This window comes from Cyprinodon tularosa, unplaced genomic scaffold (genome assembly GCF_016077235.1).
Source record: "Cyprinodon tularosa strain WSP-4 unplaced genomic scaffold, ASM1607723v1 ctg1718, whole genome shotgun sequence".
Classification (NCBI taxonomy): domain Eukaryota; kingdom Metazoa; phylum Chordata; class Actinopteri; order Cyprinodontiformes; family Cyprinodontidae; genus Cyprinodon; species Cyprinodon tularosa.
In genome coordinates this window covers 2,675-18,545 of record NW_024038549.1, presented here as the reverse complement: position 1 = coordinate 18,545, position 15,871 = coordinate 2,675, and the positions used below count along the sequence as shown (strand labels likewise).

The following is a 15,871-nucleotide window of genomic DNA, read 5'->3' as shown; positions in this document are numbered from 1 at the left end:
ATGTTGTTTCTGGCATCATTATATTATTAAAGAGGTTCATAAATCTTTTTAAACAGAGAGAAGTAGGGAGAGCTGCAGGTTTCAATGGGAAACAGATTTACTGGGATATACAACATGCTAGAAAATATATCTCCAAGTTTAACAGAAAGTTTACAAGAAAAAAATATGCTATATTTAAAATGCAGCAAATCCATATTTTTCTGGATCAATGGATGGAATTCAAATTGTACTTCTAGGGATGCATGATTTATCGATTTTAGCATCGGAATCGGCTGTTATTCATTTATACATTAATGTTTTTGGGCCCTATATATATAAAGCACTAAAAGGCATGTCTCTAACATCTATAAATATAAAGAAAATAGTTCAGAGAATTAATATAGATGATGCAATTATGCAGTTTTTGGTTTGGTGTCATCAGTGAGATGCAGAGTCTATGATTTAGAGTTTATTCAGCAGTTCATCAGTGTGATGGCGGTGGGGAAGAAGCTGCTGCAGAACCTGCTGGTCCTGCATTGAATGCTGTGAAGCCTCTTCCCAGAGGGCAGCATGGTGGGGGGGTGGGGGGTCATTGATGATGTCACGGGACACGCAGCGCTGGGATGAAATGTCTTTAATGGAGGGAAGAGGAGCCCCCATGATCCTCTCTGCTGTTCTCACCTTCTTCCAGTCTGAGGCGCTGCAGCCTCCACACCACACAGTGAGACAGCTACTCAGAACGCTCTCTATGGTGCTTCTGGAGAAGGTGGGGAGGATGGGGGGGGCAGAACGCTCTCTATGGTGCTTCTGGAGAAGGTGGGGAGGATGGGGGGGGCAGGTGGGCTCTCCTCATCCTCCGCAGTAAGTCCAAGCGCTTCTGGGCCCTTTGGACCAGTGAGGTGGTGAGGAAAAGATGTTTTTTCTCTTCTCCTGACTGGTTTCAGCAAGAGTAGCCTGGCTTGTGGTTGTGTTTTCGTCGTCGCTCTGTTAGTACGTCATATGCTTCGTGATCTGATTGGTTTATTTGACCCGTCTATCACCACCATAGGCCAATCAGCTGACCAGTATTTTCGCCCCTTCCCAAAATTACTTCAACGGAAGGTTTCCAGATGGATATGCGGAGCAAATCCATCTGGCGGAGTCAGGTTACCAGGAGTCAGGCCAGTACACTAGGAGATGTAGAGGAGGCCATAGGAGGGCTTCAGCAGGGCCGCTACCTCTGCCTTTATGCAAGGAGGAACAGAAGGAGCACTGCCACCGCAAACACTGCCAGAGGGTTTTAAGGCTGCTTTTTCATCAAACATTAACATCTTTAAGTACGTCAAAAATACATTAATAACATTAATACTTCTTTTTTTAAATCTTCCCGTGAAAATGTTATATCAGTGTGGGCATCACCCTCTAGATTTTCAATAAATGTGTGCCTGCTAGTTTTTCACTGCTCTTGTTTGCACATACCTCTCATTACATTTCTTGGTTGATGGCCTATCAGAGTCCATATCCATTCCTCTTAAAGATGCAAAGTGGCATTCAAAATCTTTCATTCCCCGTGACATGGCGTATTTATCAAGCTTCTATCCTACTCCTGCGTCGCTGGATGACTCCATTTTGATGCAGCCTGTCACCAGTCTAAGATCATACCCCCCCTCCCCCCTGCTGCTTGTTATACACACTCACTAATCCTTCACCATGCAAACGTGGTGATCCTCCTTGAACCGCCTTAACGGGTTTCAGTGCCCAGATGATCCCAGAAACCATGTTGTTCTCATTGTTAGCTTCTGGGTAAAAATTAAAGAGTTAATTTAATACTAGGAAAGAAAGAAAGAAAGAAAGAAAAACTTCAGTACTATCATATCTGTCAGACGCACTCAATCAACCCCCCCGCCTACACAGTTTGACAAAAGAAAGTAAGAAACAGGAAGTCATGGCTTCCTGTGACTATTTTTGTACATCTACTGGCAAGAAGAAAGAATAACTGTATTCCTATAGATAAAAAAAAAAAAACATAGTAATTTAACAATGTTTACAATAGAGACTAAAACCTTTTCAGCAGCGATTAGTGTTTTTAGCTGCTGTGTTTTCAATGCTTCTCAGACTCTTTAGCATCTTTTTTTAATGTAGCAGGTCTGGACCAGGAATTTAAACATGATATTCTTTCCTGCCAACGGATTTCTCACTGTTCAACATGAAAACATTTTGTTTTCTGCAAATCTCCTCACTTCCACAGTCAGCTCCTTCAAAGCACAACCTGCAGCAGATTGAAAGGAAGGAGTTTAAGCACACAACCCTGCGGTACTCCAGGCCTCCAGCCCTGCTTCCACCTACAGATCCTCCACTGGACTAGCCTTGAAACAATGGACCAACCATGCCCTCTAAACAACAGACACACCTTCTACATGTTCTGCAGAGACTTCTTCCGTGGTGCAGTTTTGTAGTTTATGTCCTGATTTGATTATATCCGTTCTGAGAGGTGGTCTCTTTGTGATTGAGTGTGGGAACTCTCTGGCTGCAGTTAAAATTGCCTAAAAAGATGTGAAGTTTGAAGGTTTTTTTCCTTTCAAATCGAGTATTTGTTTGTAAGATATTTAGCGTTTCCTTTTGGTCGGAAGGTTTATTGTTTGGTTATATTTATTATAGTTGGACGAAACTTAAGTCACTTTCGTTTTGCCTTTGAGATCTTTTTTTACTTTAAACTTTATAACCACAACATCACCCTAACTGATTACTTCCTCTCATCAGTGGGTGTAAGCTCCCCACATCACAGCTGCTGTGGAAATAAACGTCAGCCAGCCTCAGTTTACAGGCAAAGGGTCCCGTTTGTAGGAAACACGAGCTGGACCACCTCAGTCTTGTTCAGAAGCTAAATCTACATGATAGTCAGGGAAATCATCAAGCGCTCTGATTTCAGTGTTTTCTACTGATCAGTTAGCGGCTTCCAGCAGTCACTGGATTATTTAAGCAATATTTTTGTCAAACTATTGAGCCCACCCTTTTCTCAGATCCGCTGATTGACAGAAACCTCAGCTGCTGCTGTTTAGAAGAACAAAGGAATTAAGCTTTCCTCCCATGATAGAAAGAACCAATGACCTTCCTATGATCGGAGGACACCATGAAAATAAACTCTCTGCTGTGGCTAACCTGTAAGTACAATCTCAGTTGTCTAAATCCTAAAATGTTTATGTTTATTGATTGGATTTTAACATGTTCTACTGGTGTCTTTTTAAATTAGTTTATTTGTATGGAATATGTCATCTTAGGGCACTTTACGGGGCCAATTCAATAGAATTTAGAGTCAGATTGAGTCACTTCGGGTCATTACCTTCGCAGGATTTGCTCCTCCTGGATGATCATGTAGTGACAGTAGACGTTCATGTGCATTATGCTATTCGATCAGTGTGAGCGGCCTTCTCCTGAGGCCAACTGGGTGTTCAAGAAGACAGAAAAAGAAACATTAAACCTCCAAAAGGGTCTCTGTTGAAGAAAGAAAAAGTTATGTTGGTGAACCCTGAGTTGGTTTTATGTCATAAATTATAGAAAAGAGCACAGAAAGTTAGTCACATGCAAGATCAATGCCTAATTTATAATATCTATTTGGAGGTCAAGGGATAAAGAGAAGATTGAGTTGAGAGGTTCCCACTGAAGGCCTGCCACTGCGTAAAGGAAACTTTACTGTTTTATTTACTGTTTAAAGTTGTTTCTGATTAACAGCAGTAAAAAAAGCATGCCAAAGCAACCTTGCTGACTGGACTTTTACTTTAAATGCAGAGGACAGATTTCATTGAAGTGTAGAATTGCAGCGACAAATAAAGGTTTTTATTATTCAAACTGCAGAAGCAGACCGTATGACATCATGCTGACTGTTTATGCTTTAAAACTGTTATTGCTTTTGCCACAAGCATCTCTTTGACTCACAATGTTTCCTAAAGTCAGTTTAAAACTGTGGTTTTCCTGTTTAGCGCTGATGTCACCGCTGAGCTGCAGAGCAAACAAAGGTAGGTAGAGGTTTGCCCTCTTCTCTGGAAGCTGTGTCTCAGTTACAAATACCCACATCCTTTAACACCCTCTGCTCTACCAGGGAAACATCTTCTCACTTGGGTCAAGACTGGAAACTCCCGTTCGTTTTTAAAAGATTTTTAGATTTTATTATTTACATTATCCTGACAACATGTGTTAAATAATCCTAACAACAGTAATAGTGATTATTGGAATTCACTATTAGGAAAAATAAAATCAGCAGAGGTTTATAATCAGAACTGATCAAGTTATTTAGACAAATTCCAAATTTCTTTCATTGTGTTTTCATTTTTAGTATTTTAGCTGATTCTTTCTCTACTTGCTGCTGTTTTCTCTGTTTCTTCTTATTCCTCACCTCTACTGTTTTAGTGTAGTTCAACCACATTAATCAGGCGAACAACATACAGTCTAATTCCAAATGTAAACGTTATTCATTCTGTTCAGAATGCGAACGTGAATAAAATCTGTGGTATGTCTTTAGTTTTTACATTATATTAATAAAGCCTTTGTCTTTGTCTTTGCTCATGCCCCCCCAGCTGGTCTGACTGTGAGTCCAAGCAGATCTCAGTTCTTTGAGGGAGAATCAGTGTTTCTAAGCTGTGAGGAGGGGAGGCACTCTACTGGATGGACCCTATGGAGGAACATCAGCAAAGATAATGGCTCTCAGAGTGATGACTGGGAAGGAAAAAACAGTTCCTCCTGTAAGATCACTCATATCGTCCCATGGGACAGTGGAGTTTACTGGTGTTCGTCCAGAGAGGGAGCAGCCAGCAGCAGCATCCAGCTCACTGTCACTGGTAAGATCAGACTGTGGAGTTAGTGTTGATGAAGCTGTGTGGAAATGGATGAAATGCTGTAGTTTGTCTCTGTGTTGAGGTGGATCAGTGATCCTGCAGAGTCCTGTCCTCCCTGTGATGGAGGGAGATGACGTCACTCTGAGCTGTCTAACAAAGACCACTCCCTCCAACCTCCCAGCTGCTTTCTATAAAGATGGCTCCCTCATCAGGACGGAGCCCAAAGGTCACATGACCCTCCACCATGTGACCAGCTCTGATCAAGGCCTCTACAGGTGTGACATCAGGGGTCATGGAGAGTCTCCATCCAGCTGGATCTCTGTTGAAGGTAAGAAGGTCTTGTCAAATAGCTTCTCTGGCAATATCGTTTCCTTTTGTCTTAATGGTGGAGGTCCACAGGGCTCTGTTTTTGTCACCAATGTATTGGTGTGAAATTTTAATCTATTCATCCATCCATCCAATATCTGACACGCTTGTCCCAATTGGGGCCGTGAGGGGTGCTGGTGCCTATCTCCAGCAGTCAATGGGCGAGAGGCGGGGTCCACCCTGGACAGGTCGCCAGTCCATCGCAGGACAACACAGAGACACACAGGACAAACAACCATTCACACACACACTCACACCTAAAGACAATCTAGAGAAGCCAATAAACCTAACATTCAGGAGGAAGCCGGAGTACCCGGAGAGAACCCGCGCATGCTCAGGGACTCCATGTAGAAAGACCCCGGGCTGGGAATCGAACCCCGAACCTTCTTTTAATCTATTCAATTCAGTTTATTTATTTAATGCAAATGCCCAAAACATGTCATCTCAAGGCACTTTACATTTCAACCAGCTCATCCAGTCAGATTGCTTAAATATTTTCTATCTAAGGAAAACCAGCTGATTGCATCGACTCATTGACTCTTCAGCAATCCCTCACACTAAGCATGCTTGCAGCGACAGTGGAGAGGAAAAACTCCCTTTGAACAGGAAGAAACCTCCAGCAGAACCAGGCTCAGTGTGAGCGGCCATCTGCTGAGGCCCACTGGGGTTCAAGGATAAAAGAAAGCACCTATAATGACTCAAAATAAAACCTAAGCCTATAACTATGTCTATAAGAGAAACAGGACTAAAAATCAACAAAAAATACCCAATTATGTAATCTATAAACAAAGGTGTTGATGGCAGCAGCACAGCTGATATGGGAGAATAGAGATAGAATGATGAAATGGGGGTCCCTATGTCCTCCAGCAGTCTAAGCCTATAGCAGCAGAACTATAGAGATAGCTCAGGATAACCTGAGCCACTCTAACTAGAAGCTTTATCAAAAAGGAAAGTTTTAAGCCTAGCCTAAAAAGTAGACAGGGTGTCTGCCTCACGGACTAAAACTGGTAGTTGGAGCCTGATAACTAAAAGATCTGCCTCCCATTCTACTTTTAGAAATTCTAGGAACCACTAGTAAACCTGCAGACTGAGAGCGAAGTGCTCTGTTAGGAACATCAGGAACAATCAGATCTCTGATATCAGATGGAGCTTGGCCATTTAAGGCTTTATATGTGAGAAGGAGGATTTTAAACTCTAGTCTGGGTTTAACAGGAAGCCAATGACCCACCTCCCTGCCACTTTACAGCAGCTTGGTGTCAGGCTGGATTGTTTTTTACAGAAGGTTGAACCACCTGGAAAACTCACAGCCTTTAATGTAAATTGACCACATTTATAGGTGGAGTAATTAAGCTTTTGACCAATGTGGATGATTTGATCATCTCTGTGCCTTTAGGTGAATTTGGGGCTTTATAAATAAGCTGAATTGAACTGTCTGTGTGAATCTCTGACTTGGTTCCTGTTTGTTTTTAGGAAAAGTCTCCCCTACTGGCCATCCTCATCTCCCTCTGTCCGTGTTATTAGCTGCTGCACCTGCTTCTGTTCTGCTCTTTCTGGTCTTACTGGTCGTTCTGGTGAGACGATGTGTTCAAGGTCAGACATCTTTCCTGGTTTCATGGTTTCTGTGCAGCCAGACCTTCAACTGTCTGTCTGCAGCACATTCCTGTTTCCTATATAATTGACCAGGTTTATTGATAACACTCTGTTTTCTCCTCCAGCTGCTAAGAAGGACGACATCAGCTACATTCAGGTCGACGTCATCAGCCAGAAGAAACCCCCAAAGAGTCAGAGACCTGGTATTTATAATCCAGATTAGCAGCGGCCTGGTTGGTACTAGCAGGTTTACTGCATGCATCTGATCAGTCACGTCTGGATCTGTTCAGGTACTGATCCAGAAATCATCTACTCTGAAGTCAGAAGAACCTGACCCACAGAAGCCATCAGCTGTGGATCCTCTACAGAGTGGACCTGCAGCTGTTTATCTCCTCTGCAGCAGAATGTGGCGGCCTTCAACGAGTCACACTGCTTTGTTCTGTATGTAAAGCGGGTTCACACAACACGCTGATCTGCACATCTTAAAAAAAAGGATTTAAGTTCAATTTCTACACTTATTTTTCATGAGAACATTAATTTTATGCAGTAATTATATTTAATATGGCTCTGTTTGTTGCTTTGCTACATGTAACTTTATTGCTTTCCATTAAGTTAATAAAAAATGTAAAAAAAAAAAAAAGATGGAACATAAGCTTTATCTGTTTTATAAACTGATGGTGTTTCAATAGATATCAGAGCAAATCGGGTTTAACGCATCAAAACTTTTAACGGGGCACCAAACAAATCCAACCTGAAACGTGCAGAGATCTCAGATCTTCTGGACTTTCTGTGTCCAACAGAAGAAAATGTGTTATGGTTGCCGTAGCAACAACACAGAGAGCACCTTTGGTTCAGTTTGGAAGGTCTTTGGTTTTTCTCTGCGGTTGTAAAGAGGAAGACCGTCGTGGTTTCACTATGTTGTCAGGTCAATAAGTAGTCTGGGTCTGGTCTTGGGTTCAAAAGAAGTAGGTCAGGTTTTATGTAAACGTTTAGACAACCAGAGGAACCACACTGAACTTAAGCCGGTGTTCTGTCAGACCAACATACCCATAGGCCCCGTCCATAATGAAAAAAACAAAAATCATGAAAGATGATCTATCATCGCCAAATCCCAGCTATGTGTTAATGAATGGAAGCTGTTGTGAATTTATTTTATCCTTGTGCAGACTTAACAGGTTGACCATGATTTCAACTTGAATCGCTCTGACACAGGGACGATTGGCCGTGTGTTCGCAGGCAACATGTAACAATCAGAAAAATGTTTGCCTAACACAGCTCAGTTCTGTATCCTAACCTCTGCTGTTGCCGGCCTCTCAGGTTCCTGCTTAGTTGGCATCATGCACCACTTCATTGGTACCCAAGCAACCTGCCTTGCAGGCGTCTAATGCCCCATTAACACTACCCTTTTGAAACCATGCAGAGAGCGGACCGAGCATGGTAACTGAGATAACTGTTGAGTACAAATGGAACACAAACTTAACCGGACAGTTCCAGACCCAACCAAACCACGCTGAACTGGTACTATTTCATCAGCAGGGCTCGACGCCGTTCAGTTCTGGCTTGGTTCTCTGATAACAAAGAGCGCATGAGCAGACCGCGTCATTTCCTTACAGTCAGCTTCCAGTAGTTGGCAGTAATGCACATCAGTAAGTCGCTTGCCAACCACCATAAAACAGAAGAAGAAGAACTGTAAACAACAATCGAAGTCGTTTGTCATGTTCACTCTGTCAAGTAAATTCACCAAAGGCTGCCCTCTTTGCCTGACTCTCCTCCAACAACGAAATAACACAATCATAACCAGACATAACTTCCTGAATGTTACGGGCGTCGCCATTTTGATTTGCTTGAGTCCCTCCTTCAACAGAGGGCAGTAGTACCGTAGGTCACTAGGAGATGGGGAACCGTGCTAGTGCGATGTGTAAACGCTCGTAAGGAACTGAACTCAGCACAGTGAACTGATCGGAGCTCGATCCGAACTCGGCACGGATTGGTTTCAGAGGGTACTGTAACCGGGGCTTAATCCTCCTGGAACGACCTCAATGTTTGTGTTGTAAGGTTTATATCTATTTGTCCATGTGTGTCCCCTTAAAACCCAAACAAATTACTTATTGGTGTAAAACACTCCCACTGAGCGAAAATTGGTTGAAAACGCATTGAAAAGACGACATAATTTACGTCCAAATGGAGTCTACATTTGATTGAAAACTAAAAGGTGAAAAGCAATAATTGTACGATCGTTGAAAAGATCGTAAAATTAAAAACTGGGTTTGCAACTTCTTTTATTGGACTAAAGTGGGACCAAATTAGACGGACCAAACAGCCCAATTTTTTTTATCAACTTTCTGGACTAAATCCAGACTATGATGGACCAACCAGATTTAGACCAAAAACAACAATGCCTAAATAACGTCTGAAGTTTTCGGGGGGGCTATCCTGGCAATAAAGCTTTTTTTGATTCTGATGCAGATCTAGAAAACCCAAAATGATGTATGAACACAAGTATGTGTGCTAAATCAGCCCTGTAAGGCTGAGCTGGCCTCTTTAATCCAGGCCTAAATGGATCTGACAATCATTTTGTGCTGGAGATGCACACGCACGGCTTTGACGCTGATGCTACCTCATTAATAAATAGGTTGCTACTGTGTAGAAACGTGTGAAAATGGTTTCCGGTTTCCTCAGACCTAACAGGAATTCATAAATCTAATCTTTTCTCCGTTGTTTTTTCCTCACACTAGTGCTGGATGTTTTATTTCTCAATGGCTGAAATTTGCTGTAAAGTCACCAAGCACAAACATGTCCATACATCTGTGAATGAATGGAACCCGGTCCATTTGGATCAGTGTCCACCTTTTTCCTGCTTTATAATATTTTATCTAGTAAGGTTTTGCAGGGGAAAATGAGATGTTAAAACAAACAGCACTGATGTGACGGGTCTTCTACTTTGACTAAAACAAGACGTCTTAGCAATAACTCAGCATGTAAAAAACAAAATCAATTAAGCATGAAGCCGACTCGTTAGTTTAGTAGGAGTTTCTCAGGGAGAAGCAGCTGCTCAGGTCAGCGGGGACCAACAACAGGATAAATAAAAACATCTCTGGATCGTTGGCTTCCTGTCTGCTGCTTCAGAGCTTCCAGTTATCTGTTCTGTGGTGAGAACAGCAGGAACTTTGCTTCTCCTGATAATTAAAGCCAACATCACACCCTGATGGAGCTTCCCAGGACAACGGGTATAAATAAAAACCCAGCTGAAGACGAGGAGCCTTATCTCACTTCCTGCTGCAGCAGCAGCTGTCTGTCAAACTGCCTGAACAGAAACAGGATTCAGACTCTGCTGAGGTTCTCCTCAGACTCACAGACATCTGCTCTTCATGAGGATCTCCTTCAGCATGAGGCTCTCCTTCCTCCTCTTCCTCCTCCTCCATGGAGCCGTGGCCTCAGTGCCTGGTTGTCATAGCGACGGGGATAAGGACCAACGGGCCAGGGAGAACTGCACAGGAGCCGGATTCAGTGACATCCCAGCAGGACTGGAACACACGACCCAGGTACCGTGACCCGGTTCCTTCATGAAGATCAGAGGCTTCAAGCATTTTAGAACAAAATGACTGTTTGTTAAACTTTTCCTGTATAAAATGATCACCGCCAAATGTTCTAGTATCTGTGGAGGAGCTGAGACCTCTGATCTAATCCTGCTTTCATGTGCGGTTCTAGACGGGCCAACCGGGGCCAGTGCCCCTGTAGATCATGTCCTGGCCCCTGTTATGGCTCCTGTACTGGAGACATAACACATTTTTTTCCTTTGTAATATATGTTTTACTAACTATTTAAAAACAATAAGGTGATAGCTTCCGTGGTATTGAGATTGGATCCCAGTTTTCATCTGATAAATGTCTTTTTTAAAAACAAATAAAAAAATACTATTGAATTTATCAGTTTTTCTTGAGTTATAATTCAGATTTTGTAAAAAAAACTGTAATTTTAACTTAAATCAAGTCAAAAGAATATGTAAAATTTCTAAAATACAAATGTATATTGACCTAATGAGACATAGAATTTTAATTAAACCTAATTAAATAGAAATTTCACTTCATGCAGTTATATTAATATATTTGAATCCTTTGCCCTGTTTTTTACTTCATGCTTTTGTGCTCCCATGAAAACACGCTGGCCCCCTCCTGGGCCCCTGGTTCATTTAGTCTAGAACCGCCACTGCCTGTTTTACTTTGTTTGGAAGGGTTTGTTAGGTTTATGCTTTATACATCATGTGCATTTTTACTTTGCTAGCCGGATTAGAGAGAGTAGAAGGCCTTCCTTCACATTGTGGATGTCACTGTGTGTACGGAGGTCATCTAATCAGGACAGCCTTCATATGCCTTTAAAAGTACACAGGATATGGGAACATCTTGGAGCCGGACTGATAGAGGAGAGCTATCTGTAATCCTTGGACATGGATGGCATGTCAGTTTCTGATACGGAAAACCAAGCATCCACCTGGGGCAACACATAGACTCATGAGCTATAAGAAGGAGAAGATGGCCTTGTTCGGGGCTCAATCTTTGCAGGACGCTCGCAGATGTGATTTTTGAGCCCACATCTGTGCTAGCTCCAAGCATTTTCTCTGTCCTGTAACGACCTGATCTGAAATAACTTTGTTACTTTTTTACTCCTGTTTTATAGTCCTTTTTACATGTTATCACCCAGTTTGAGTTAAGAGTAGTAAATAACTTGCTCCTAGGAAAAGAACCGTGAGGAAGCCCCAAGGCACAACAGCTTTTTTAAAGGGGACATAACTTCCTCATTTAACAGGTTTGAATTGACGTTCTGAGTCAAGTTTAAACCTTTTATCTGAGCTGTGAGGACTTTTCTCAGTGAACCTGACCTAAGCAAACAGACATGATGAGATCTCCAGTTTAACCATCATGGAACCAAAGACTTGAAATGCTGGGAGTTGCTAACAGACGCTCTGCTGGGAACAGATAGAAATTCTGAACCTTCTCACAGTAATCTTTTTAATTACTTTATTTCTTCAGGTTCTACTGTTTCCACACAACCTGTTCTCCTCTCTGTCCTGGACCTCCTTCCAGATCTTTACAGAGCTCTATGAGATCGACCTAACAGCCAACAAGGTCTGTGGTACCAGGTGAACATTGTTAAATAGTAGATCTGAGATAAATGTATGAGGCAATGCGTGTCTCGTTCTCCAGGTTCCAGAGGTGACCCCCAGTTCTGGTCCTATCCTGCGGGATCTGAGTGTGCTGCGGCTGGGCTCCAACCGCCTGACGTTCCTCTCAGATGGCTCCTTCACAGCCTGTCCTTCTCTGACTGAACTTTACCTGGAAAACAACTCCATTGCATCTCTGACCGACCAGACCTTCTCCGGGCTCAGTAAGCTGGAGGTCAGTGGGTGCGAGTGGCCATACAAACAGTCAGAAAATGATGAGAGATGGAACTCCTGTTGGGCCTTATGGAGACAATGAACTGAAACCTGTGTGTTTATCCTGTAGATTCTTGACCTGACCGGCAATCAGATCTCCAGACTGCCTGATCTCATGCTTCACCCTCTGCCAGCCATAGAAACTCTGTACTTGGAGCAAAACAAGGTCGGCGGCTAGACTTCAGTGATATGTACGGTTCCTGATGATGAATCCTCACTCTGTAGGACATGTCTCCCTTCCTTCTTAGATCAAGGTGATGCCTGATAATTGGTTCAGCCCTAGAGAGGATGTTCCATACCTCTACCTCTCAGAAAATCCCTGGGTCTGCTCCTGTTCCCTCGGTTACTTACGCAGATATCTGGATGACTATGAGCTCAACTTCTACGTCCGAGATGGTCCGATCATTAAGGTGGATCCAGAGAGCCTGGTAACTGACATTTTTCATCTTCCATTATTGAATAAGTTGAGTTCCTTGTGCTGGAAGAGAATCTGGAAAGCAGTTGCTGATGTTGTAGACTGTGATTCATTATTCTCATATTGACTTGAGTTTTATTCAAGGCTGGACTGTTTTGAATACGCAAAGAATAACAGGGAAACTCGATTGTTCAAGAGACAGATCTGATCACGACACATGAGAATTTGTTGTAAGAATATGATATTATAAAGAAAATTACTTATTGTCATGAAGGGGCCTTTATTTAGCCACAATGGTCCCACTGAGATTCAGCAACTATTCTTCCAGGGAGGGTTAGTCATGATGCTGTCAGCCATTTTTTAGGGTCAAAGCTACAGCAATCTCCTCAGGGAAAGTAGACATATCCAACCCAGATGCTGGGTAAGGTAGTTCTTGCTCTTGCTTTGACACACCTGTAATGTTTGTCTGTTTCCAGGTGTGCGATTCTCCACAGGAACACCAGGGGAAACCTGTGTTGTCTCTAGAAGAATCAGATCTATGCCCAACTATAGATGAACTGGAATCACCAGGAGACTTCTACGTTCCAATAAACGCAGCACCAAATAATCCTTCTACCCCAGAACCTACAACTTATCTCCCTCCAGTGGTTTCTTCCACTAATGATCCCACAACCTCTGAATACATGACTACTTGGTTTCCAGAGTTGTCTGCAGACTACACCAGGGTGGTGACATGGTCCTGGTATCAAACCTTCACCAGTCTCCTTGAATGGTCGTATCATTCCGGGTCTGAAATAAGAAAGGAAACTTTGTTTGTCAGGTCGGTCGCTCAGACCACAGATTTGATTCCTAAGACTTCCAGATCTTCAACATCAGCGTTTATATCAACCACAGATATTCCTTCAGCCATTCTATCAACAACTGTCCAGACTGTCCCAACGGATCCAACAACTGAGACAATTACGGAATGGATTCCCACTCTGGTTTCATTCCCCTCTCCCGTCATCTGGCGGAAATTTAAAGTAAATTCTGCAGGAGGTGGAGGGGTGTTCTGTATCTGGCTGTTTGCAGGATGTCTGCTGCTTTGCGTGGCCTCAGCAACGTGCATCCTGGTGACTGTGATGAATATGCTCATCTGGTACAAAAAGGTCTACAAGCCGCTGAGCCTCGCATTACAAAGGAGGGTGAGAAGCAGGGAAGGTGTAGCTCTGTTAAGCAATGCAGTGCCGGTAGATAAAGGAGTGGTGGTGCACTATCAATCTTTGCTATTTGTCCACAGAGAGGGGGGAGACATAGTTGAGGGGGACAGGAGAAACCAAGGACAGATTATCACTATAAACTTGACAGCAGGAGAAGAGACAGGAGATGGAAAGGGGGCCGATGGCAGAGGAGTGTACAGGAAGACAATGTACCGCCTGTTGAGCAGAGAGGAGGAGATAGACGGGTGGAGGGAAGTTGTGGAAGAATGTCAGGTGTCTGCAGAAGATGGAGGCAAAAAAACAGGAATCAGGATGGAGAGGGAGCCGAAAGGAGATGCAGGAGGAGTCTCCAAAAAACGGTACAGCGTTATCCTGCGAGAGGAAAGGGAGGAGGCGGAGGGAGGGCGGGAGGAGCTAGACTGGGTGGTTGGTGGCTGGGAGGTGAAACGAGGAGCAGAGGAGGTTCCAAGGAGCAGCTGGGGGGAGTGGCTGGCAGAATATTTACCCAGCATGCCATGGGGCCTAACTGCCCCTTCTGAGGAGGAGGCAGCAGCTAAGTGATGATACAAGTTGGATCCCTTTACTGTTTTATTTACTGTTTAAAGTTGTTTCTGATTCACTGCAGTAAAAAATGCATCCAGATGTCCTTTAAAGTCCAGTCATATTCAGAATACAAACTTCTGAAAGTACTTTAAAGATGAAATTATTCCAACCTGCTCAATAAATGATCAGTGTTTTTAATTAAGAGTAATTTTCATGTGAATGTGCTTTACTGGAGGCATCCATGTTTGTCAAAGAACACTACTGCCACCTACTGTTGATCAAGTCCCAGTGCTGTATCTGGTGTTTGTCACAACGCGCTATTATCCAAGTCATCTTGAAAACATTCTTCTTCCAAATGTTGGCTACATATTACGGGTTTTTTCTCTGGCCAGAAGTTCGATGGCAAATCCTCCCTCTTCAAGTTGGCGATCCAACGACCAACCCGTCCGCGGAGGATCAGGAATCAGAAAGGTGGAATAACTCTTTTTTTCACTTTTCCCAGATGTATTCCAGCATCCAGCTGCCATGCACGTGGGCATTGTCAGTTTCACTATAGCTCTGGTGAATTTCAATGGTGAAGTCCTCTGGAAATCTTCAATAATTGTTGTTGATTGCAGATGTGTCTAGTAGTTCCCATTGATTTAGCTTGGAAAGCGGGGAGAATGGCGCTAGGCTTACCGCACCGTGACGTCACTGCTGGAAGATGGCAGGAGGGAGGGGCTACTATATTTGGGCAAAAATGGCTGCTTCCAGACTAAGTGATTGCAACAAAAATGATTGCTTTTATTTCTTTACTGATTAATGCTAAATTTATTAAATCCCCGCGAACGTATTAGCTTTAGGTATAAATAATGATCCATGGATTATCACTTGCTTTCTGGACTTTTCCTTTAAGAATTACTCAGGAGAACACGATTTCTCACCATGCCCTGAATCAACATTTAGTCTCCATCTTATCTCTGCAATGTGTGTCTCTATGCAGACGATACCATATTGTAACTCCTAAAACAATCTTTGCTTCCAAGTTAAAAGATGTTATATATATATATATATATATATATATATATATATATATATATAGTAGTCACACAGCTCAGTAGGATCAGAGGTTCCAAAAGTATTCATGTTTATTACTTCAGTATATATTCTGCTGTTTACTTTTGTAAAAGCTAGAGGATTAAGTTAAGTTTTTGACTCCAGTAAAATTGTAAAAGTACAGTTTCTAAAACTACTTAAAGTGTAAAAGTAAAAGTAATGCAGGTAAAAAAAGTGTTAAGGACAGAAGCTTTAGTGCTCTACCCTGTTAAAGGGACATTTTTCTACAGTTCTGGATAATAACTTCCTTAGAAATTATTTTATTAGTTTTACAGAGATGGGAAGTAACAAAGTACAAATACTTCGTTACTGTACTCAAGTAGATTTTTCTGATATTTTTACTTTACTTTACTACTTATTTTTATGGCGACTTTTTACTTCTACTCCTTACATTTTTACACAAATATCTGTACTTTCTACTCCTTACATTTTAAAAAATTGTCTC

General features: G+C 42.5%; 2 protein-coding genes across 2 annotated transcripts; both read left to right on the top strand.

Annotated features, from left to right (window-relative positions):
• The first annotated feature begins 3,925 nt into the window (after nt 1-3,925).
• Nucleotides 3,926-7,236, top strand: LOC119781144 (Fc receptor-like protein 5). Its single transcript, XM_038281527.1, has 6 exons — nt 3,926-3,971; nt 4,530-4,790; nt 4,870-5,115; nt 6,624-6,743; nt 6,869-6,946; nt 7,034-7,236. The coding sequence occupies exons 1-6, from the start codon at nt 3,941-3,943 to the stop codon at nt 7,075-7,077; spliced, it is 780 nt and encodes a 259-aa protein (XP_038137455.1). The 5' UTR covers nt 3,926-3,940; the 3' UTR covers nt 7,078-7,236.
• Nucleotides 7,237-8,177: 941 nt separating this feature from the next.
• LOC119781143 (platelet glycoprotein Ib alpha chain) lies at nt 8,178-14,349 on the top strand. The gene is made up of 7 exons (XM_038281526.1): nt 8,178-8,261; nt 10,091-10,285; nt 11,771-11,866; nt 11,945-12,136; nt 12,245-12,340; nt 12,423-12,602; nt 13,066-14,349. The coding sequence occupies exons 1-7, from the start codon at nt 8,178-8,180 to the stop codon at nt 14,347-14,349; spliced, it is 2,127 nt and encodes a 708-aa protein (XP_038137454.1).
• The last annotated feature ends 1,522 nt before the right edge of the window (nt 14,350-15,871 follow it).